The sequence below is a fragment of the Oryzias latipes genome, chromosome 8 (genome assembly GCF_053564925.1).
Source record: "Oryzias latipes strain Hd-rR chromosome 8, Olatipes_Hd-rR_3.1".
Taxonomy (NCBI): domain Eukaryota; kingdom Metazoa; phylum Chordata; class Actinopteri; order Beloniformes; family Adrianichthyidae; genus Oryzias; species Oryzias latipes.
The window spans coordinates 24,159,261-24,182,184 of NC_136244.1; the positions used below are offsets into that span (position 1 = coordinate 24,159,261).

General features: G+C 40.0%; 3 protein-coding genes across 6 annotated transcripts in view; 2 read left to right on the top strand and 1 right to left on the bottom strand.

Moving 5' to 3' along the window:
- Positions 1 to 9,745, top strand: part of kcnh6a (potassium voltage-gated channel, subfamily H (eag-related), member 6a) — a 29,165-nt gene extending 19,420 nt beyond the window's left edge. For 2 of the 4 annotated variants that reach the window (XM_078951834.1, XM_011477836.4), the window contains 8 exons: positions 151 to 350; positions 2,814 to 3,066; positions 4,839 to 5,032; positions 5,291 to 5,390; positions 5,466 to 5,744; positions 7,712 to 7,871; positions 8,052 to 8,244; positions 9,009 to 9,745. In XM_078951834.1, coding sequence (XP_078807960.1) covers positions 151 to 350; positions 2,814 to 3,066; positions 4,839 to 5,032; positions 5,291 to 5,390; positions 5,466 to 5,744; positions 7,712 to 7,871; positions 8,052 to 8,244; positions 9,009 to 9,266 — 1,637 coding nt within the window. In that variant the 3' untranslated portion in view covers positions 9,267 to 9,745. Of the gene's footprint in view, positions 1 to 150; positions 351 to 2,813; positions 3,067 to 4,838; positions 5,033 to 5,290; positions 5,745 to 7,711; positions 7,872 to 8,051; positions 8,245 to 9,008 lie in introns of all 4 variants that reach the window. The other 2 variants (XM_078951833.1, XM_011477833.4) reach the window with 1 other exon arrangement.
- A 1,088-nt stretch (positions 9,746 to 10,833) lies between these two features.
- Positions 10,834 to 16,479, bottom strand: dcaf7 (ddb1 and cul4 associated factor 7). The gene is made up of 7 exons (XM_004071185.4): positions 16,072 to 16,479; positions 15,654 to 15,812; positions 13,095 to 13,206; positions 12,893 to 13,011; positions 12,604 to 12,813; positions 12,257 to 12,374; positions 10,834 to 12,015 (listed from the first exon to the last, which is right to left on the bottom strand). The coding sequence occupies exons 1-7, from the start codon at positions 16,207 to 16,209 to the stop codon at positions 11,843 to 11,845; spliced, it is 1,029 nt and encodes a 342-aa protein (XP_004071233.1). The 5' UTR covers positions 16,210 to 16,479; the 3' UTR covers positions 10,834 to 11,842.
- A 1,133-nt stretch (positions 16,480 to 17,612) lies between these two features.
- ccdc47 (coiled-coil domain containing 47) lies at positions 17,613 to 22,528 on the top strand. The gene is made up of 13 exons (XM_004071184.4): positions 17,613 to 17,769; positions 18,368 to 18,658; positions 18,741 to 18,836; positions 19,071 to 19,245; positions 19,340 to 19,461; positions 19,542 to 19,607; positions 19,691 to 19,792; positions 19,897 to 20,007; positions 20,186 to 20,271; positions 21,137 to 21,195; positions 21,272 to 21,381; positions 21,656 to 21,823; positions 21,932 to 22,528. Exons 2-13 carry the CDS (start codon positions 18,377 to 18,379, stop codon positions 22,010 to 22,012), a joined length of 1,458 nt encoding a protein of 485 aa, XP_004071232.1. The 5' UTR covers positions 17,613 to 17,769; positions 18,368 to 18,376; the 3' UTR covers positions 22,013 to 22,528.
- Positions 22,529 to 22,924: the final 396 nt, after the last annotated feature.

The following is a 22,924-nucleotide window of genomic DNA, read 5'->3' on the forward strand; positions in this document are numbered from 1 at the left end:
AAAGACTGTTTGGGGATAGATTCCTCTAAGATAAGTTTTTTCATTTCATCGGACAAGCACGTCATGTCCCAAACAAATCCACAGCAGGGTGGTCACATCACATCAGCGGATAACTGCACGTTAAACCTTGCTGTCTTGTGTGCCACACAGCTCTGATGTATGCCAGCATCTTTGGGAACGTGTCCGCCATTATCCAGAGACTGTACTCGGGCACGGCCCGCTACCACACGCAGATGCTGCGGATAAAAGAGTTCATCCGCTTCCACCAGATCCCGGGAGGCCTGAGACAAAGGCTAGAGGAGTATTTTCAACACGCCTGGTCATACACCAACGGCATTGACATGAACGCCGTAAGACAAGCACTCTGAAATTTCTTAAATGGATATACCATGTACCATTCTTTTTGCCCTTGAGGTCCGACTTGTATCATATTTTGATCTATTTTCCCAGCATTTCCGGTGGTGTTTTTACTATGATTATGCCGTTTTTATTTTTTAAGAAAAGTCGTTTTCTTGGACATTGTTTCTGCGGAGCAAGCTCGCCGCCCTCCCCGTTGCCAAGAGCTCATAACAGGAAGCTTGCTGTATTTTCTACATCCCAAATAAGCTCTGTTTGAAACGGTCTTTTTTCGTCTGGTCCTGTTTAACAAAAAAAAAAAAAAAAGTTAAGAAATACTCAGAAATGGAGTTTTAAACTTAATTTTTCATTATATATGTCCTCTAATCATTAAAAAATATGCGACAAGAAAAAAAAAACATTTTCATCGGAGTGGGTCTTTAAATGCACCATTAAAATGCCGCACTGCTCCTGTAGATTGCTGTATTTGGTTAAAACCTCTGCATTAAAATGTTTGTGCTTAAAGGTGTCTAAAGTATGATACACTAATGTTAAAATTTAAGAGTTCAAAGAGAAAAAAATGCAAATTTTATTTCTTTTTTACTTCTCTTAATTATAGTGAGTAAAATAGTCATTTATACAACTATCTGATATCTAACATTTTATAACTGTCCACTAACTTAACATACAAGCATAAAAATATACAGGCTTTTTCTATAAGGGTTCCCTATTTAATTTTTAGTTTTTTTCAAAGCCCATTAATAAGCTTTGATCTATATCTTAACCCTTTGATGCGCAACAAAGGGTTAAAGCAGGGGTGGGCAATTATTTTGACTGGCGGGCCACATAGGGTTCTAAAATTGGATAGAAGGGCCGGACCAGGAGCAGATGCGTGGAGTGAGAAAGAAATAACATGGAATCTGGATGAAAACATTTGGATTGACAATTATATTTTCAAACAGAGCATTTAAGAGTTTTTAGGTTAAAACTTTTGTTCTAATTTAAGAGCCAATTGCACCAACGGCTTGATGTACCTCGTGTGGAACTTAGAGAAATGCTGCGTTCATGTGGTGTTTGAATGATAGGAAGAATGAAAAACAACAAATCTTCCAACACCACATGGATGCTAGAACGGGTCCCCAAACTTTTTCTTGTAAGGGCCACAATAAGTCTTTTTCTTTAAACTTCTTTTATCTTTCTTTTATTGTAAAGCCCTATAATAAAATTTTATTAATTCATGATCCTTTTAATAAAATACATAACACTATTTATGAAATAAAAAAATGACCAAATAACTGTGATTTTCAAAGACAAAAAGTCAGGAAAAAATATAATGATACATTAAAAAGAAAAAACAATAAATAGTGGATCCTCTCCAAGTCATTTTCCCGCTGCAGCTCCTCAAACGTCTCACAGTTTGTGCTAAAACTGAGCAGCTGTGTCCTGCACGTCTGTTTCTCATCCAGTAATACTGAAAAAAAAAGCATATTTCTATGACTTCTGCTGCAGCTACGCATATATATGTGTTTCCTTTTCACCAGTACAGAGTTCCCTCATTTATTGCAGGAGTTACGTTCTAAAAATAACCGTGATCGGTGAAATCCACGGAGTCTGATTACAGACGTTTATGGCAGTAAAACTCCTCACTGCCCACTTTCTACACTTTTCTCAGACAGACATGAACATTTTCACCCTTTTCTCCTGTTTAAATTCTCAAACCTTCATAGAAATTAGGTCCAGGATCTTAGAATGAAAACAAAGATCTGATCGCGATCACAGATTTCTGTAGCTCTGAAGAGCTCTGCGTTTCTGTACAGGAGAAAAGGCACAGAGGAGATTGATCAACATGGTCTCCAGCCAATCAGGACACAGAACAGAGCGTGCAGTCTAAAAAAAAAGCAGAATAATGGCTCTAAAAGAATTAGCTAAACCGGGAAAGATGAACTGCGACATAGAAAGAGAAGACTGTCTTCTGTTCTGTTTGGCAGGGATTATAGAGGGTTTCAGGTCGGAGCACAGACTGCAGAAGGGGGGAATAAAATGTCACGTTCTATGCAGGTCTTGATCGTGTGGCCAGATGAAAATATAAAACATGAGTCTATGATATTGTCCAGTGGGCCGGACCAAACATGGAGGCGGGCCGGATCCAGCCCACGGGACGTAGTTTTCCCACCCCTGTCTTTAAGGCTTCTGTGCATATCCTTCACAAATACTTTAGAAATGCTTTTAATATCTGTGCTTTTAATAATTACAAGAAATTATCTTTCCTATTATTTCACATTGACCCACTACTTGATTTATTTTCCACTCTTCAGATCAAAGTTTTACCTAAATAACATTTGTGCTTGTGTTTAAACAAATGCAGGGGACAAAAATTGCTTGGCATGAATGTATCTGATCCTTTGAGTAAAGTCTTAGATTTGAATTTAAAGTGAAACATATCTTTAATTCGTTTCTGAACTTCTTTTATTCTGCAGGTTTTAAAGGGTTTCCCGGAGTGTCTCCAAGCCGACATCTGCCTTCACTTGAACCGCAGCTTGCTGCACAACTGCAGCGCTTTTCACGGCGCCAATAAAGGCTGCCTTCGAGCCCTGGCCATGCGATTCAGGACAACCCACGCCCCTCCTGGAGACACGCTTGTCCACAGCGGGGACATTCTCACGGCTCTCTACTTCATTTCCAGGGGCTCCATAGAGATCCTGAGGGACGATGTTGTTGTGGCCATACTAGGTAATCATCATCACACTGGGAAATATTAGTTACAGTTAAGGGAACAACTTTTAATATCTAAACCATTCTGTAGGAGCTTAAAGGAGACACTTTAAATTAGTCCAATTAATTGCATCCCGCAGTGGTGCTGGACTGCAAGAACCAGACTGCTTTTCTCGTAATTTCTCACTGCATGTTTGAGCAAACTCAAAAGCTCACTAAAACTCCCACGCCCCTAGTAGCTGGAGAGGATATATTTCAGGTATAGTGAATGACCCCCCCCCCCCACCCCTCTTCAAAAAAAGGTGACATCACAGCCGGAGAGCCGTCAAAAACAAAAATCCACTATAAAACTTAAACACACATATCAAAAGGAAGTTTTTAAAATATAATGGGATGGATCCGTTATGGGAAAAGAAAAACTTTGGTTTGAGCGATCAGTGGGAAATCTCACATGCCAGTAGTTTTAGCCTATGTCCAAATTCCCTCCCTGCTCCCTAACTACGGTACTAAAAAACTATATAGCACGGGACGGGACTATCTAGTGCCCTGGGTTTTAAAGGCAATTCGGACACCATGCTAACTACTTTTCTTTTTTTTTTAATGGTATTTATGACATCACCCATGTCCCTAAGTAAAAACCTAATAAATATGAATATTTTACAAAGACTATTTCTGAATTTACTGGTGTTCTGAAGATGAAAACTTTAATGTTTCATTAAAAAAAAAGAAGTAAAACACATTTTTTTACATGAAAAATTGTTCCAAAGCCATCTATTGTGGTCTATATTCGCCAATGTAAAGAGCATCGATAAACACTGTTTTTTTGTAGAGACGTCTGGGAAATTTCTAGTGCACTTGATTTTATCATTGTGGATTCAGACAACAGTACAAAACGACAAATGCACTATATAGTGCACTATGTAGTGATTAGGAAAGGAATTCATTCACAACCTAAGTCTACAACCAAACTTTCGTTCACCTTTGACCTAAGCAAGAGGCCGCCATCTTGAATAAAAAAAATATCCCCTTTAGTACTGTCTACAAATTTAAACTTCTAGGGAGTTCGAGCTATCGCTTAGAGCACCGTTGTGGGTGGGGAGAATTGTTGGAATTAGAAAGTTGTAGAGTTTTTACAGATTCTTGTGGTGAGCTCACAGTAGTGGTGTTCTCCTGTTGCTCTCATTTTTTACAAGAATGTTGTGAAAATCTAATACATGAATGCTTGGCATAGGATATGAACATATTAGGAATGTGGGCATGGTTAACCAAAAAACTGTTGTTGCCAAGGAAATTCAAAAGTATGCTTTTGCTGAATCTTCTAAAATTGACGTGTTCGTCATCCTAAAATGGTTGGTACGGAGATAAAGCCAACCCTCGCCGTTATGAAAATACATGTTTTTTTTCCCATGGAGTTGTGACGGGGAGCTCTGACCAGAGTGACAATCAAAGTGGGGCGGCGAGGGGCGGTGGCACCTGTGGGCTATAATTTTTCTTTTTGTGCTGCATTGTTGTTTGTCACTTGTAGCGTGAGGCTGTTTGGAGTTTGTTGTGGTGCCAGAGGTGTTTGGGCACAGCTCCACTTTCATTCCACGCTGGCATTGATCGGCCTGCATTCGCATGCAGCCTGCAAATGTTATGTCTCTCTCAGCCTTGTTAAAGGGGACCGCTTATTTGTTCTGAAATCTAAAGGTCTTGTGCAAAAGAGTGGATCTAGATTTATTTCATTTTCTCCTTCTCTCTAGCAGTTCTCATTATTCCCAACTTGGCTTTCTTTGCTTGGGCTTTTGTAGGAAAAAACGACATCTTTGGTGAACCCATCAGTCTGTACGGGAGGCCGTCCAAATCCAGTGCAGATGTCAGAGCTTTAACTTACTGTGACCTCCATAAGATCCTGAGGGACGACCTGCTGGAGGTGCTGGACATGTACCCCGACTTTGCTGACATGTTCTGGAATAATTTGGAAATCACTTTCAATTTGAGAGATGTGAGTGCCACTAGGGGGCGATGTTACACTTGCAGTCCCCCCAATAACGTTATTTTTTCTTTCAAATGGATCTGTCTTTTTTTTAAATGTGGAAATTAAAATATTTCACTTTACAAAAGATTGAAATGTACAAGAAGAGTAAGAAATTTGCAGCTGTGTTTCCACATCACTCTCACAAAAGAACATTTAATTGACAAACTTGATTTATCATACAATAAAACTCTTTATTTTGAAATTACTGAAACTGATTTGTATTAGGCAGATCGAATAAACCAGCCAGGCGGGAGCAGAGACTCTGAATGTGGCTGCCGGCTGACGCGACATCAGAGAAACTCCCTGCGTCGCCGCAACCAGCCGGGTGAGAGTCCTGCTTCCTCGTGTGCCCATACCTCCATGCTGTCATGTAACATCTGCAGCGTCTCTCTGCACACAGACGGGATGGATCACGAAGACTCTTACCCCGATCCATCTTGCCAGATCGCAGTCCACCAGCGCAGCGCTCCTCGCTGGGAAGACATCTGCACCAGTGGAAGCATCTGCTCTCAGTCCAGTGATGACGAAATAGGACCGTCGCGGGCCTGTAAAGGTGGAGCGTATCCCCGTCATGCTGATACCAGAGATTACCCCCCTGCAGTGGTCGCCCTGTTGCCTCATTCTGGACCCTCAACTGGAATGGGATTGTCTGCAGATCTAGGAGGGGCTCCATACTCTGGTAAAGACCCTTTTGCAATATTTTGATCACCTTTCAATTGCTTTTGCTGTGTGATGACAGCAAAGAATTGGATTTATTGACTACATTTATAAGACTTGCAAATTTGGCTGCTGAGGATTTAACTTGTGTTCAGCTCAGATACAGAATTAATCACTAATACACAAATACAAAATAAAAAGTACATTTTTAAGATAATTCAAAATTCTCAAATGTTTTCAATGAGGAAGGATTTAATTCACTGACATCAATCTCAAACATTTGTGATCATTTGTTTGCGAAGTGAGTTCGATTATAGGAAAAACTACCAAGAAGGATGTCCCAAATAGTTAAATGCCTTGAACAAGGAAATAAAATCTGGATATTTCCCGAAAGCTTAAGCATTATCATCGTACTATAAACAGATTTATGGCTAATTCAGAGCAGATAAAGACAGAATGAGGAAGGTTTCTGCCAGACAAATGCATTACGATTAAGAAAGCCGCTGCTAAATTACCATTACAAAGCAGCGGGTACATATTTGAGGCTGCTGGTGTCTCTGTAGTCACACTAGCATCAAGGTGTAGGATCCTCCAGAGGCTTGCAGTTCTACGTAAGCCTTCCATTCGCCGCCTCCTAAACAACACTCACAAGCATAAACAGCTACAGTTGGCCCAGACATACAGTACATAAAGAATAGCTTTCAAATTGTCTTTTTCACTGCTGAGTGCCGTGCAACCCTGGATGGTCCAGATGGATGGAATGGTGGGTGGTTGGTGGATGGTCACCATGTCCCAACAAAAAAGAGGCGGAGTCATGTTTTGGATTAGAATCATGGGCAGAGAGATGGTAGCTCCATTCAGAGTCCCAGAGTTTCTGACCTACCACTTTCTTCCGTGGTACAAAAGCGTTTTATGTAACAAAATCACCTCTATGCATGACAATGCACCCTCTCATGCTGTGAGGAATACCTATGCATCATTGGCTGCTGTGGGCAGAAAAGGAGATGAAGTGATGGTGTGACCCCCAACCTTTGAAGCATCCTCAAGCAAAATATGTATTGAGGGGGGGGTCTATTCAAACAACAGTTCTGGGAGGCTGTTCTGACATCCTGCAAAGAAATTTGAGCTGAAACTCCCCAAAAACAATGGAGACAAGAATTGGGAAGCTGCTACAAAACAGGGGGGGGGGGGGTCCTATGTCAAAATGTAATTTGAACTATTAAGATGCTTTTAAATTGGAATAGCTTTTGATTTCAGTAAACATGACCTCCTAAAGCTGCAAATTCAACAAATGACCATTTTCAGTTCTTTAGAATCTATCAAATGTTGTTGATATGTGAAATAATGTGGAACAGTGACAGTGAAGGTTTTTATATTCCAAAAAATACTGTTATCTTTAGTTTTGTTTGATAGCATTTAATATATACAGGTACTCTAATGGTTAATGACTTGAAAATTATGTTGACTGTCATTTGCATTGAGTATTTTAAAAAATATATAATTTGCATAATAATTTGGAACGCGCTGTAGTAGGTAAATAAACAAACAGAGACGTGCATGAAGGGAGACTGAACGGCACAACATGTGGGACAAAAAACCTGTTCTTCAGAATTTGGAGTGTAAAAATGATGTTGAAGCCTCTTGAGGAACTGATAGAGACGGTTTGGTTACGACACACTTCTGTCTTGTAAATACACTGCAGTCCACTCCATAGTTTTTTTCTTTTTGTTTTTGCAAAAACAGAGGAAGAGATTCATACATTTACTTTGAATTGATGATTAAGAAAAGGGAGAAAAAAAGGTGACTTCAGAGAAGACAGCAGCAACCTAGCCCTACCCCAAACAAGAAAAACTACATTTAGGCTTTTCCATTGCCATAAAGGCTTTCTCATCAACACACAATGCATGTTGTCAACATCTTTTCTACAGTGACAGAAGACAAAACGTATAGATTTGATCTCTCCTCATAAAATGAATCTGCTGATGTCAGGTGTGGATGGATACTGGAGAGATGGCAGAGGAGACCAGCTGTCAGAGAGCCAGCAGCAGCGGTCCTTCATCAAGGCCGGTTTTCAGCCCGCTGCACGCATGACGGATCAGTCCAGAGAGCTCGAGACCAGGCTGGAATTGCTGCAGTCCCAGTTGAATAGGTACGTTGATTTTTTTCCATGTTTTAAAAAAGTATAGTGTAAAGAGATTTGAACCCTTGATCTGCAGTCCACCAGTGATGGAGGACCTGAGGAGCAGAGCAGATTTTTGGATCCCTATCCAGAAATGAACATGGTCCGTCTCACCAGTTTTCAATCTCTTTTTTTTTTTACCCCACTCAGACTGGAGACCCGCATGACCACAGATATCACTGTGATCCTGCAGCTCCTCCAGCGACAAATCCCACCAGTACCTCCTGCCTACAGCGACGTGTCCCCCAGCCTTCACTCTCCACACCCGAGCATGCTCTACAATGCAGGAGCGTCTATGATCCACACGTCCGCGCAGATGGACAGCTCTGCCCGGCTCCTGCAGGTGAGCGGCGTCACAGACTAACTGCTCTGTGCTTTCTTGATTGTCTTTAAAAAGCTGTTGGGAAAAAATTGGCTGTTGGGAAAAAATTAATCTACTTTAGGTTGGAATTTTTAGATTGCTTAAAAATACTGTTTTTGGATTTCTTTTGTTTTTAAAGGCAACACTATGAAGTAAATTTTTATAGTCACAGCAACACTGAGCTGTGAGTTTGTAACTCATTAAAAAAAAAGAAACAGACAAGAACAAAAAATCCAAAGATACAGACTTTAAAAAAAAGTTTAAAGGGACTTGAGGTGTTTTTTTATTTTATTTAAATCGTTATGAAGGACATGGAAACGGAGACGGAAAAATGGTGTTTGAAAAGTTTGTATTTTTTATGTAGATAATCCGATAGGGCGCGCCACGAGGCGAGCGATATTGGAGCCAAATGGCAGGTTGAAGGATGAAATTATAGATCTATTTGTAGTGGATGCATCAGAATGGGGCGGAGCTTCTGTACTCTACATCAAGCTCTTTTTCAAACGGCATTTTTATGGTCTGCTCCTGATTCACAATGATCAGAATAAAGAAATATATATCCTACATCATGAGAAAAATGCCACAAGAGCATGTTAAAATAAAAATTTTCCTTGGAGTGGGTCTTTAAATTCTATTCAATTTTTTTCGGAACAGATTTCTATTTTATTACCCAATTATTTGCACAATACGACACTGAAATTTAGTTTCACGAGGATTATGACATTTGAATAAATGCTTGTTTGTAGACTTCGGATGCTGAATTCAAAGAGAAGCCCTGCAGCGTCCGTCTGGTCCTGCCATCAGATGACATCACATCAGCAGAAGCCGACCCCACACGTGTGGACCACGCCCCTCCTCAGAGGTTGTGCTCTCTGCCTCAGCAACTTTCTGGACTTCAGGATGAAAGCCAGCGCTTCCCCTCCCTCCCCGAACACCTCGAAAGCCCCACAGAGATGCAGGAGCTGCAGAGGCACCTCTCTGACCCCGCCCTGCCCGGCAGCTAGGACAACAATCGCACAGACCAGACGCGCACCGACTCTATCCTGCTTTCACCACCCTTTTGCCGCTCAGATGCTGCCGCAGAACTTTACGTCAGAGTTCCGGGTGCCTCTCGTCTCCACAGACTCTGCGGCGTTTTTTACAGGCCGCTGAAGCTCCCGTTCAGGTCAGCACAGAAGAGATTATTCCGCGTCTGGAGCCGACACTCTGGAAGTGAAGCTAACTGTTTGACAGACTCAGGATTTGGAGGAGAAAACTGCTGTGTACTTCATTTCTGAACATTTATCCGCGTGATCATGGATGATACCATTCGATCCAAGTGTGCGAAAATATAAAATTGACGTTAAACCATGCAGGTAGTAAATATAACCACTGAGTGTTTTAGATTTAGTGTTGTGGTTTCTGTTCAACACACTGTCTGACAAACTGTGAAGGATGGAGGTTGGAGGCGTGACAGGGACAAATTAAACTCTCATCTCATTTATCAAGTTGTGACGTTGATGCACATGCTTTGATCCTGGAATGAGCAGCTTCTATGCATTCAGTCTGAGCGTGAACGTTTATTTTATGGTCAACATGAAAACCCATCAGATGTCTCACTTTTGGGACAGTAAAACAACTTTTTACGGTTACTTTACAATTCCAATAACGGGGGGACTGATGAGTTTTTGTCCTTTGTGCTTTAACCCTGAATAACTCGGGAGCAATTTTCCTCTATACTTTTAAAGTTGATTAAACTCTTTTTATTTATTTTTTCTTAATTTAGGTAGCAACTAGCAACTACGGCAAACAAAAAAAAGAAAAGAAAAAACAGCCAGTGGGTTCTCAAGAATTAAAAACCACTTTCTAAAGAAAAAGATTCAACAAACACATATAACCAAAAGGATTTTATGATTTTTTTCTATGATAGCATGAGGTCAAAAGCACTTTTTAACTAAATGAAAACTGAAGCTTTTCAAAAGAAATGAGGTGAGGATTCAGAACTGGGCAAAGAAGGACCAAATGGGACAGAACCACTGAAAAAGTACTGACCTAATCTTCTTCCAAATACGTGTAAAAATAAACCAAAACTTTTTCCAAAGTTGAAGTTAAGAAAAACGTATTGCATAGAAAATGCCTGGCTGATAATCTGGATCGTACATTTATTTATAAATAGACGGTCCTATTACTAACTAACTGCCATGCTTAAAAAAAACATCTAATAAAAAATACTGATTTTTTTTTTTTTAGTCAGCAAAGTTCTGTATGGGATTTTTCTGATCAAGTCACTCCATATTTATTTATAGATTTTTTTTAAAAGCTTAAATAACATCCTGACAGAGTATTTATGTTTAGTTAGTTAGGACTCACATTGACTGAAAGGTTAATGCAAATGTAAAATGGGGACTGGCTTTCATGAGCAGAAAGGTGACCACCAATAGCGGAGGGAAGGCAGAGGTACAGCAAGTTTAAACCAATATAAACCTATTTCACTTCTTAGTATGAAAAAAATTCTTCTCCGAGAAGCAGACAAAGCTTCTTATCTGACCTACGGCTCTTTAAGCCAAAGAGAATTTTCTCCATCAGGGAAAATAATAGCTTCATATTTTATTGATGGAAAGCATATACATATAAAAACAGAACTCTGGTTCACTTCTGTTCCATTTCAAAACCACAAAATCTAAAATAAAAGCAGAACATAATTTGACTACAACAAAGAAAAACAAGCCAAGTTTGTCTGAGACATGAAAGGATACAATTTATTAGAGCAAATTCAATAATAAACTTTATGAAAAAGAGCTACAACATGAACACTTGGCTTACCAACAGCTGTTGATATATTTATATGTATGTACATTTTACCTTGTATTGGCATGCTACAAGGGCCCCTTAAGTATTAAACAAAAAGCCAGTGGACAGAAATGCATTCAAGAACTTCAGTTCCATCTCGCACTTGACCGGGAAAGAAAAAGGCAGGTTTCTACACACACAAAGTCATTAGAAAGACGAACATGTTTAGGTTTGTCTGTACATGGTAGTTTCTCTGGATCCAATTCAAGATAACAGACAGGAATGCATCCCGTCTTACTTCGCAACTTTAAAAAACTGCACGGGTCTGAACCCCGAGCGCAGAGATGACCCATCGGCAGGTAAACAAGACTAATATTCAGGACCTTAGTTTGAAAAGATTATGGTATGCAATCCACTAAAAAAAAAGGCTACAACATACTCCTACGCATCAGAGGTCGTCTTCTGCCACAAACCAGTGTTAGAATCGACCTCGACAAATTCAACTGATGAAATGTACAACATCTAAACCCTTCATGATCGCCTCGGCGTATAAAAGACGCCTAAATTTTAGAGACAACAGCTCTGACGCTGATTCCAGCTGCGGGCCAAAACGAATAAGAGCTTAAACACGTTTCTCTGAAAAGCGGTGGAGCGGATGCACGGACATTTGATGTAAACCAATTTATTGCAGAGCAGGTATTAGATCATCCAAACACTCTCAGAGAGCTAAACTGTGTTCGTGTCCTGGGACTGAAAGCAGGGGAATGAGAACTAAAGTCCAAAGGTGAAGCAGAAGTCCTTCTCCGGGCTTTTAGACACGCAGGATCTCCAGGCAGTTGTTGTAGCAGATGGCGATCCAGTCTGGTTGTGTTGAAGCCCACTGCACGTTGTTGATCTCCCCTTCGGCGGTATAGGCCAGGATGGGGTCTTCGATGGCACGTGGCATCTGCTGGATATCCCAGATCAGAGCCTGATGATCGTCGGCTGGAAAGATACAGCAAATGTTTTAAGTCAGGAACAAGAAGAAAAGCAGACGGAAACAAAAGCTTTTCCCACCCACATTTGAAAAAAAACCTCAATCGGTAAAATGGCAAATCTTTCCAAATGCACTCTGGCAAAAAGCCACTTTGGTTTTTCACAATTGGAAACATTTTTCAAACCAGTTTTATGAAAGTTAAATCAAAAAAGACCGTATGGGGAAACGGTTTCCTTGGTTTCCACTCACCTGCAGTGCAGATGTGACAGGAGGAATGAGGGGCCCAGGCGATGCCGTTGACACAGGCGCGATGGTTATTGAGCCGCGCCACGGGTGTGCACGGCACACGGACATCCAGGATGACCACCTACCGCAAAGACACCATGAGGACAAGCCCATTTCTGACAATGTTCTAAACTTTATCTGGAAGAATCATTAAACACTGGTTTAAACAGGACTTTGTACAAAAGTTAAAATGACGAAAAGAGGTGGAAAATCTGCAAATGACAAATTCCTCTGCACCAAAAGAGATAATTAGCGACATAAATTCCAGATTTGTATTTGTCAATGTCAAAACTATATGCTAAATGATTCACCTCCATGCCGTCCATGGCCATCGTGGCCAGGTAGTTGGGGTCCTGTTTGTTCCAGCAGAGACGAAGCAGTGGGTGGTGCTGGGGGTCTTCATAGATGATGGTGCTGTGCTCCAGATGTCGCAGGTCAAACATGCGGACGGATCCGTCGGCCCCCACGGAAGCAAACATGTCTCTGCCCCCTCCTGCACGGCTGAAAGCGATGTCATACACCTGCAGAGACAGGAGGAGGTTGAAAACTCTTCTGTACAGACAAATACCAATCCATTTTACAATCAAGACAAGCACAGACCTCTTTGTCGTGAGCGATTAGCTGGGTCTTCACGTGCCCAGACACCAGGTTTACTCGTCCCAACACCTGACCTGTCTCCAGGCCCCAGATAGTGCAGGTGGTGTCGATGCTGGATGTTCCTGTCGGATAAAATACTTTTTTTAATGACTTCTCAAATGCCCCAAACCCGACTAGGCTTGCATTTATCAAATACTTTTCTTACCCAGAAGATTGGGATCAACTTCGTTCCAGTCAAAGGAGGTGAGAGGGGCACAGAAGTCTGAGTTCTTGTTGTTATTTAGCAAACACTCCAGACGTGTTTCCGTGTCGCTGACCTGGGAAATAAAAGCAGAAAAATCCACAAAAGTCCACAAGACTTCCAGCAAATTCCCTCACCATCCCTTACGATGCAGATCCCGTCGGAAATGTTTCTTTGCTGATGCTCAAAATCAGTATCGGAGGCTGAATAGTTCATTAAGTAAGGGTTAAAGGTCTTCCAAGAGTGCATTTTTCAGAAATTAACGCACGCCGTGGAAGCCTGAATTGGTTGCTTCTGTGAAGTGCGTTCATTTTTGAAAAATGCACACTTCAAAGGCAATTATCCCGCCTTTACGATGGTCACTTACAAAAGAAATAAATATTCAATCAGTTTTTAGTACTTTATTCTTGCTATTTTTTGGGTTTAAATAATTGTTCTCACAAAAAGCAGACTATTTCTTACGTTGTGCTGCAAATTGTCTTGTGACCTCGACTGGAGCGGCAAAGGAAAATGATATATCCACACCCAGCAGCCAATCAGAATTAAGTATTCTTTCAGACCATGGTATAAGCATGTATAAACACTGGGGCTGGGCGATATGGTCTAAAAAAATGTTTTTAATTGATTTCTGATTTTTTCCGATTTTCCCCCCTACCTAAGGAAAGCAATAAGTACAAACGGCAGAAAACTTAAAGCAAATTTTGATTTATTTAATCAAACGCAAGACAAATGTAACCCCCATTTCTGGGATGAATAATAAATAAATGAACACACTCCGGGAATCAAAGTCCCAGCTGTGTTTTAAGTCAGACTTACACCTTGAGAGTAGCACCATTTCTAAAGGATTAACAATACAGCTCATATCTGGGGTCTAAGGTTTTAATTGAATTAATAAAGCCCGTTTTCTCCACAGTATATATGGGTACCATGTCTTTGGCTGTATGCAAAGCGACCGCTTCAGTGATTGTTCTCCACCGTGCCCCTAGGGATGGGTACTGAGCCCCCGTATTGAACGAGCCCCAGAGCAACATTCTTCAAGATCTGACCTCAACGGTTCTGCTATCCGTACTGGAAAAGTCGCATTTTTTCTGTGTCCCACAAGATATAAACTAGAGCTGTCACGGTGTGGGATTTTTGATCACCGCGCTGACGAAGCAGCAGGAGTCGCGGTCAACCCCCCCGCCTAACACAACATCCGGCATCGCAAATGAATACACAAATAAATGTAATTCATAATTGCAACGCAGTATTCTTTATTAACAAATAACAGTAAAAACTAACTACGAAGTAACTAATGAACTAACCATATAGGTGTTGGAGAATGAGTGTGCGTGTCAGCGCACTGCGTGCGTGTGTAAGAGGAATGAGCGCGTGCCGCGCGAGAGTGAGTGACAGCGTGCTGGGGGGGGGGGCGTTCATGTTTGGAGTTACGGATTGAAGGAGAACTGTAATAAAAGGTTTCCCCCAGGTGTTGGAATAGGTTTGTGGTGCTGTTGCCTTTGACTGCGATGGGCTTTAGGCAAATGTTGCAGCGTGGGGGGGGGGGCTCTTCCTCCACGTCGGTGGCAGTAAGCCATGTTGTCGCTTGCTGTTTCGTGTGTGCTATGATGTTGTTGTTTGTCGCTTGCCACATTGCCGTGTGAAACTAACGCTACGGAAGCTCCGGGGAGCCAAAAATGCGCCATTACACAAAAACTCGATTCAGTTATTTTTGAAATCGCCCGTAACAAAAAATTCGAATTAATTCATTCAATCGATTTTTCGCCCAGGCCTAATAAACAGCATTGCGTGTGTTTTTAAAAAATACTTAAACTGATGTTAGAAGCCAATTAACAGGCATATATGTAACCTGCCAAATGATACTTTTAAAAGAAACTGTGAGGCATCACAAAAGTTAGAAATGGGAGGAAAAAAAGTATAACGACAGGTTTCATTACATACATGGAGCCTTTGTCATAGTGGTTCAGCATTATAGCTATAGTTCAGGGAAATTTAAAAAAAATATATACAAATGCTGTGCTTTTTAAAAGAAAATAAAGAGGTAACATACACCTTTTTATTTAAAAAAAAATGCTCCAGACATTTAGTTTACTTTTACTTACTTACAGTTCTATCTCATTTCAAAATAAAATTTCCTCACTTCTTTCACTTTTGTCTCTATTTTGAATTGTATTTATGTAATTTTATGTTTAAATGTGTTCTATAATCTATTTTATAATTTATTTATTTTTTTGATTGTTTCAAGTCTATAAAGCACTCACTGTTGTATGAAAAATGCCCTATAAATAAAGTTTCATTTGATAATTGTAACATTATGCTTACAGGTCTGAAAATCCCCTTTAATATAAAAGAGTTTTAACACATAAAGCAGCGATGCGGCAATGTAAAGCATGACAAGTATAAGTTCCTTCAAACACACCGATGTAAAAAAAAATCCCAAAGTGAAAAGTACTCGAGTTACAAAGAGATGACCCAAACAAAAACATGACAGACGCAGCAGGTGACCGGGGTTTGACATCCTACCCTCCAAATGCGCAAATAGTCTCCACTGGTGGCCAGCAGGTCTGGGTAGACCCCTTTGGTGTCCGGGATCCACATGATCTTGGTGGTGGGGTAAGGGTGATCAAACGTGTTCCTGCAGACAAACTCGGAGCTCTCCTCTTCCAGACCCACCAACTGAACCTGAGTAGAGATATGATGACAAGAAAAAAATAAAAGCGATTCGTTCTAATAAAAAATAAATTAATTAATTAATTAAATTAAATTAAAAAAGGGGTACCATTAAGCATCGATGGAGACGTTATTACGAAGATAATAAACGCAATAACATTTTGCAATACCACTCTAAACATGTACAGAGCTAGCATAGCACTGATTCAAGCGCGTTTGTTCGTGAAGGGTTAGCTGACTCAAAAAACAAAACATAAAACAAGCTACGCACCTTGTTGTTATACTCTTCCACAAAGCTCCCGAGGGCCAGCCGAAAGCGTTTATCCGGACGAACGCTCCAGTTCATTGCGTACACCGTCCATGGCGCCTCGTACTTGTAGATTTCTTTTCTTTTGCCGTGAAGCGACATCCTCACGAGCTGTTGTCTGAGCAGCTAACACGCTAGCCCTAGCTTACTGTCAAATAAGAAAACGCCGCGACGAACTTTTACCGGCTCGTTTTCCTATAATAGAAAAGCATCAAAAGAAGCACGGTTGACTGTTAAAAACGTAAATCTTGTTCTAAAACAAGATTTTACAGCACTTCACTTAACAAAGAGTAGCATTGCTTGTTACGATCTTGATGGCGAACCATCTAACCGACGTATGAAGAACTTCCTGGTTACACTTTCAAAATAAAAGAGAGTTTTTAAAGAGCACTCATTAAAACTTTTAGTGAGAACGTTTGAGTTTATGTTGTTAAATTAAACATGTGTTTTATGAATTTAATTATAATTAAAATAAAATTTACGTAATTTTTTTGCTATGTATTTCTCACTGTCAGGCTGTGTTTCAAAATAGTTTTATTTTTAACGTGTCTACCGGAAGCGAAATTATGTAGTTACGTCAATCTTGATTACTGTCTGCAGTTGTGACCATAAGGGGGTAAATACAGTTTACAGGCTTCAAGATTGTTTTTCTTGTAACATCTTGTCTACATATCCTAATGAATTTTATGTTTATTATACGATGCAGCGTCAATGTTTACTTTCTAACGAATGTGCAGTCTTGTTTCTATGTTTAATTTTGACACATGAACCGGAAGTAAGATTATTCCAATTTGATTGAGCCCTTTTAGTTGCTTTTTCTGTCCAAAAAAATATCGTATACCACACCAAATATCGAACCTCCTTGTGACGGTGTGGCACTGTCAGCTGGTTTTGAAAGGAACTTGTATTTGTTGCTGTCAAAAGTATTCCTAGACAATTTATAATTCAATTAATGTAAAGTTTATAAACCATGGTATGTTAATGAATGGCTTAATTACCACAACAAGTGGCCATTAAAGTCCTCAATTTTTCACCTCTGCTCCCTGAAACATTCCGCTTAAATTCCTCTCATTTAAATGCAGCAACTTTGTCTTGCTGCAGCTGATCTTCATTCCTCTGCATTCCAGAACAAATCTCCTAGATGTTCCTCCACCTGCTCTCTGCTCAGATCGTGATGTCAACTGCAAACATCACGATCTATAGAGGTTCCTTATCTGCCAGTTTGTCCATCCATCATCACAGCAAACAAGAAGGAGCTCAAAGCTGATGGTGCAGTCTCACCTCCAGCTTGAACTCTTCTGTCACACATACAGCACGTCTTATGTCTTCCAGCTCTAATGGATGTCCTGAACAACTCAAACATACTTCTCTATCACTCCAGACTTTCTTATACAAATGACAACTCATCTTGCAGTAAAAACACTCTATTGGTTGGTGATTTAAAAAAAAAAAAAGGAAATCTTGGTGTGTCTTGTTATCTGTCACTGCAAGAGAACACATGCTAGACTTCTGGAAAAAGTTTTCTACATCGTTGCTTTTATTTTGAAAGGCAAGTCATGTCACTGGCAGTTTCCTGTCTCAAACGGAACTTTACTCCAAGGACAGTTTCAAGTTCTTTTCTCCTAACCAGCTTCGCGTTCATTGCTATACTTTATCCTCAAGGTAGGCAGCTTCTTCATTATTTTTGGTTTACACTCTGTTTACAAATCTCACTAAATATATAGCAGTTTTATATTGATCTAGAACACAGGTTTAGTTCAACGTGACAGTGTGTCAGGCTTCCTTAGCTAGCATTAGCCAAATGCTACGTTTGCTAACAGATTAAAGTGAGTGAGAGTTGGGGGATGGGTTTAGTTATTAGGATTAATCTTAATTCTTAGATATGTTATTAATTGATAGCAAAGTAAAGGTAAAAAATTTTTTTTAAATGTATTTGTTAGCAAACGATTTGTCCCTGTATATTCAGCCATGCTCAAGCTGTTGTTTGTGACTTAGCTACATTTGATTTGTTGGGTGTCGTTGTTATCACAGTATTACTGGACCATTTAGGTTATAACTTATATTTTGGGGTTTATTCTAACAGTTAAAGAAAAAAAACATTCATGTATTTTCCTATTTAATTGCACAACTCATTCTTTGTTACTTGAAACTCAGTGGTCGAGCTCGAAAAGTATTTCCTGTCTTTTATGTTTATATAAAAGTTGCTATATAGATGTGTTGTGAACCTCTGAGGGCCCTCCATTTTTTTTCTCCTGTGCAGGTTTCCATCATGCAAAGACCACGTCTTCTACTAATACCCATACTGCTGCTACTCCTGGCCTTTCCTGGCTCCAAGGGCCGTTACAACGATGATTTTGATGATGGGGAGGACCTAGCAGAGTTTGATGACAATGACTTTGCAGAGTTTGAGGACATGAATGAGGATTTAACAGCTGAGAAAGAAAGCGCCCCCCCTCCACGAGGCTCATCTGCACAGCCTGAAGAAGATGAAGATGAAGCCACTGTAGAGCTGGAAGATGGTCAAGACGGTTTTGAGGACTCGGATACCCAAGTATATAACTTTTCCTTTTTTAATCACTAAAAATTGTTAAAAGAAAAAATAAATCTAAATGTGCTTTTTTGTCATTTAAAAGGATCAAGATGGAAAGTATGACCAGGATGAGTTTGAGGGATTTGGCGATTCGGAAAAGCCTGGCCCCTCTATGAAGGACCCGCTAATAATTCACACGGTAAGATAAATTGATTACAAAAATCTTCTGCATGTATGTGATCACCTCTTATAGAAGTATAGCATTTGGCATTGATTTCCAGTTCTTTGGCCACAGTAATATAATTTAATGCTTAACTGGTTGTTCAGTTTTTTCAGAGGCCTCTGTATTTTAAAACTGATACAAGTTTTCTGAGGCAAAGGTGGAAATTTGCAAGTTTCAGATACAGCAATCCCTCCCCCCCTTACTTTGTAGGTTCCTGCACATCTTCAAAACAGCTGGGAAAGTTATTACATGGAAATCCTCATGGTGACCGGCCTGTTGGCGTACATCATGAACTACATCATTGGCAAGAACAAAAACAGTCGGCTGGCTCAGGCTTGGTTCAATTCACACAAAGAGCTTCTAGAGAGCAACTTTGCACTAGTGGGTGAGTCCTGTTCTCCCTGGTTCACACCTGTGTGGTATTTCAGTCGATCAGTTGCATGTTGCTGTAATGTGGTTTTGTCAATCTTCATGCTCAGGTGATGATGGAACGAGTAAAGAAGCTGTCAGCACTGGGAAACTGAATCAGGAAAATGAACATATCTACAACCTGTGGTGCTCTGGGCGTGTGTGCTGTGAAGGCATGCTGATTCAGCTCAAGGTATCTATTGTCTGCTGTCTTATTAGCTTTTACTTACATCTTTTGGTTTTGTTCGCTAACACATTTATTGGCTTTCACAGTTTCTGAAGAGACAAGATCTTCTGAATGTTCTTGCCAGGATGATGAGGCCTGCATGTGACCAAGTGGTGGGCAGAAGTCAATTTCCTTCTTTTCTGGGTTTGAAATGAAAAATATGATGTGACCAAGAGTTTGTGGAATTCATTTTCAGCAAGTTAAAGTGACTCTTAATGACGAGGACATGGACACTTTTGTGTTTGCTGTGGGTACAAAGAAAGCAATGGCTCGAATGCAGAAGGACATGCAAGACTTGGTAAATATCCCTGGAATTGTCTTGGTTATATTTTTGTTTCCTTACCTTTTAGAAACCATTCTGACAGTAAGCACTTTGTTTCCTTTTTCTCTTTCTTCGTACAGAGTGAATTCTGTGGAGACAAGCCGAAGTCCGGTGCTAAATATGGGCTTCCAGACTCCCTGGCTATTCTTAGTGAGATGGGCGAAGTCACAGATGGTGTGATGGATAACAAGGTCAAGTCTGCCGACCTCCAAGCTCACAGTTAGATAGTTACATTTGTTCAGTCATTATGATTCTATAGCTTATGGAGAGCTATTTATTCAGACATTTCTAAATCACCTCATGACATTTTACCTCACATAATGGACAATACTGATGTCTTGACTTTACTTCTGTCCTTTTCTATTTTAGATGGTACACTACATCACCACCCAAGCGGAAAAGATTGAGTCCATCCATTTTTCAGACCAATTTTCTGGTCCAAAAGTTATGCAAGAGTAAGTATGTGTGAATAAGATACTTCACATGGTTCTTAACCATTTGTATTTTTTTAATTATGCTTAAATGTAAACTTTATGGCACAAAAAGAATACATAAGGTCATTGCAGGGGAACAAATTCAAATAACCAAGGGACATTTTTTTGTGGATTGTGAAAGAAACTGCCCCCCCCCCCCCCCCCCCCCCCCAGTAAATCCTGGCTGCAGCTCAGTCTCATAGAGCTGTTCATAATGTGTCCATCAAATAGGAGTGTAACAATTCATTTTAACAAAGATTAAATTCACATCAACATAATTTATGGATTATGATCCGATTCATAGTCGATATCGGTTCATTTTAAACGATCTGATTCTCTGACATTCTCTAACATTCTACACCAGACAGTCAGATGTCTTTGCTAAACCCAAAGGGTTTCCACACATTGGACTGGAACGGTGGACTGATCCATTTTTGCTGCATCACATTTGTGTTGTCCGCTGTGATGCACTTTTACATAACAGTAAAATAAACCCACCATGTCTCAATCCAAATGGTATTTTCCAAGATAGATTCTAATTGATTTTTTTCTTTTTGAAGTGATGTTTTAATGGTATTGGTCGATTCGATAAACCGCCTCAGACGCATCCATCTGGTTGGAATGGATTAACTGTTACAATCCTACAAGTAATTCCTGCTCTGATTTTGTGACATAAAGTTGCTCCTTTGCAGTTAAAGTTGAATGAATTTACAAATAAAAACAAAAAATGGTGTTCCCAGCAGGTTTCACGTGATTATAAAATGGCAAGAGTGTGTGTGTGTTTTTTTTTTTATTTTTGGGACCTTGAGAAGTATTTTTGTCTAAAAATGTGTCTTTTAATTTTCAGGGAGGGTCAGCCTCTAAAGCTGCCTGAGACTAAGAAGACACTCCTGTTTACATTTAATGGTCAGCTTGTCATCTTTGTGTAATTCCTTTCTGTTCTTGGTAATTAGCTAAATTTGCAGCATTTGTTTGCTTGTAGTGCCTGGAATGGGCAACACGTCTCCCAAAGATATGGACTCACTGCTTCCTCTCATGAACATGGTGATCTACAGCATCGATAAAGTCAAGAAGCTCCGTCTAAACAGAGAGGTAAACATCCAGAAATGTAACATGAAGTTAAATGTGTCCCGAATGTCAGACAAGTCTGTAAGTCAGTTGAACCGGAAAGTTGTTTGTCAATGATCTGCATGAAAATATGAAGAAATTAAAAACAGATTAACAAAGCAAAAAATTTCAAATACTAAATGTTAAGCGGATGTTAACCCGCATTATAAGAGATTATGAAGTAAATCGCTTTTGCTCTGGACTTTGAAGATCGCGTTTACAGATTGTTCTTTTCTTATCATATAATCTGCATATTTAGGGAAAACAGAAAGCTGACAGGAATAGGGCTCGGGTGGAAGAAAACTTCCTGAAACAGACTCACGCTCAGCGCCAGGAGGCAGCCCAGACCCGCCGCGAGGAGAAAAAGAGAGCCGAGAAGGAGAGAATCATGAATGAAGAGGATCCAGAAAGACAACGTCGTCTGGAGGTTTTGAATACATATATAGTTTTTACTATACATTTGTTTGTTTCCATTAAAGGACAATTGGAAAAAAAGACTAGAAATGCATCTTTTTGTCTTTTTCTACTTTTACAGGAAGCAGCTCAACGACGCGAGCAGAAGAAGATGGAAAAGAAGCAGATGAAGATGAAACAGATCAAAGTCAAAGCCATGTGAATGATCGCTGTGCAGAAAGACATACAAGCACATGTAAAAACTGTGCCGGCTCAGTTTTTCCTCTCGCTTCTCTCACCACAGCTCCAACTCCACAGGTGCCATGCAGCTTCAGACAGACATGAGCGGCCGTGTCGGGCTTAACTGTAACACTACCTGTCTTTTTGTAACGGAATAACCAAATGTCGGACATGCAGGCCTCTTCACCACCAAAATCATCCTCTGTCATTATGTTTTTCTACATTATTAATATCTATTTAAGACTGCATCATAGCTTGCTAAGCTTTTAACTATAATTTGCAGAAAATGAGAACATTATTTGGTGGTATGGTGCCACATTTAAGGACCGAAAGAAACAATGTCGATTCAATAGAAATGTATTGGCATTAATATTTTCTTTAAACAATCATCTCAAGGAATTTAATATATATATAAGCGTACCAGGATTTTTTTTCCCCCCTTAGACTGTTTCTAATGATTTTCTGAGCAAACAATAAACTGCACTGGTGTGTCGAAAAACTGTCTTGTGTGAAAATATATAAGCCTTCTAGAGATTATGGAGACAGAAAACTAACTTGTGTGTTAAACGGTGAGGACAAGATTAAAAACCGTCATGGTGTTAGAGGCTAAGAGTTTATAATAAGCGCAGGGAAGGGAGCAACTTCATCCTAAATATATCTTGTGAATTGTATCAGCAGTCTCCGGTCAGCTTGGGTTACACGGAAGTGGTTTTGTGATGAGGCAGAAACAGATGCAGCAATTTAGTTTAGCCTAAGATCGTTATACAGTGCAAGATTTAAACTGTTTGTTATACAACAAAATAGACATTTTTCAACAAAAGCCAATAATACTGAAAGCCTGAGTTTGGTGAAAGATTTTATATATGTGATGTTTTGTGTATTTGTGCTGATCTGG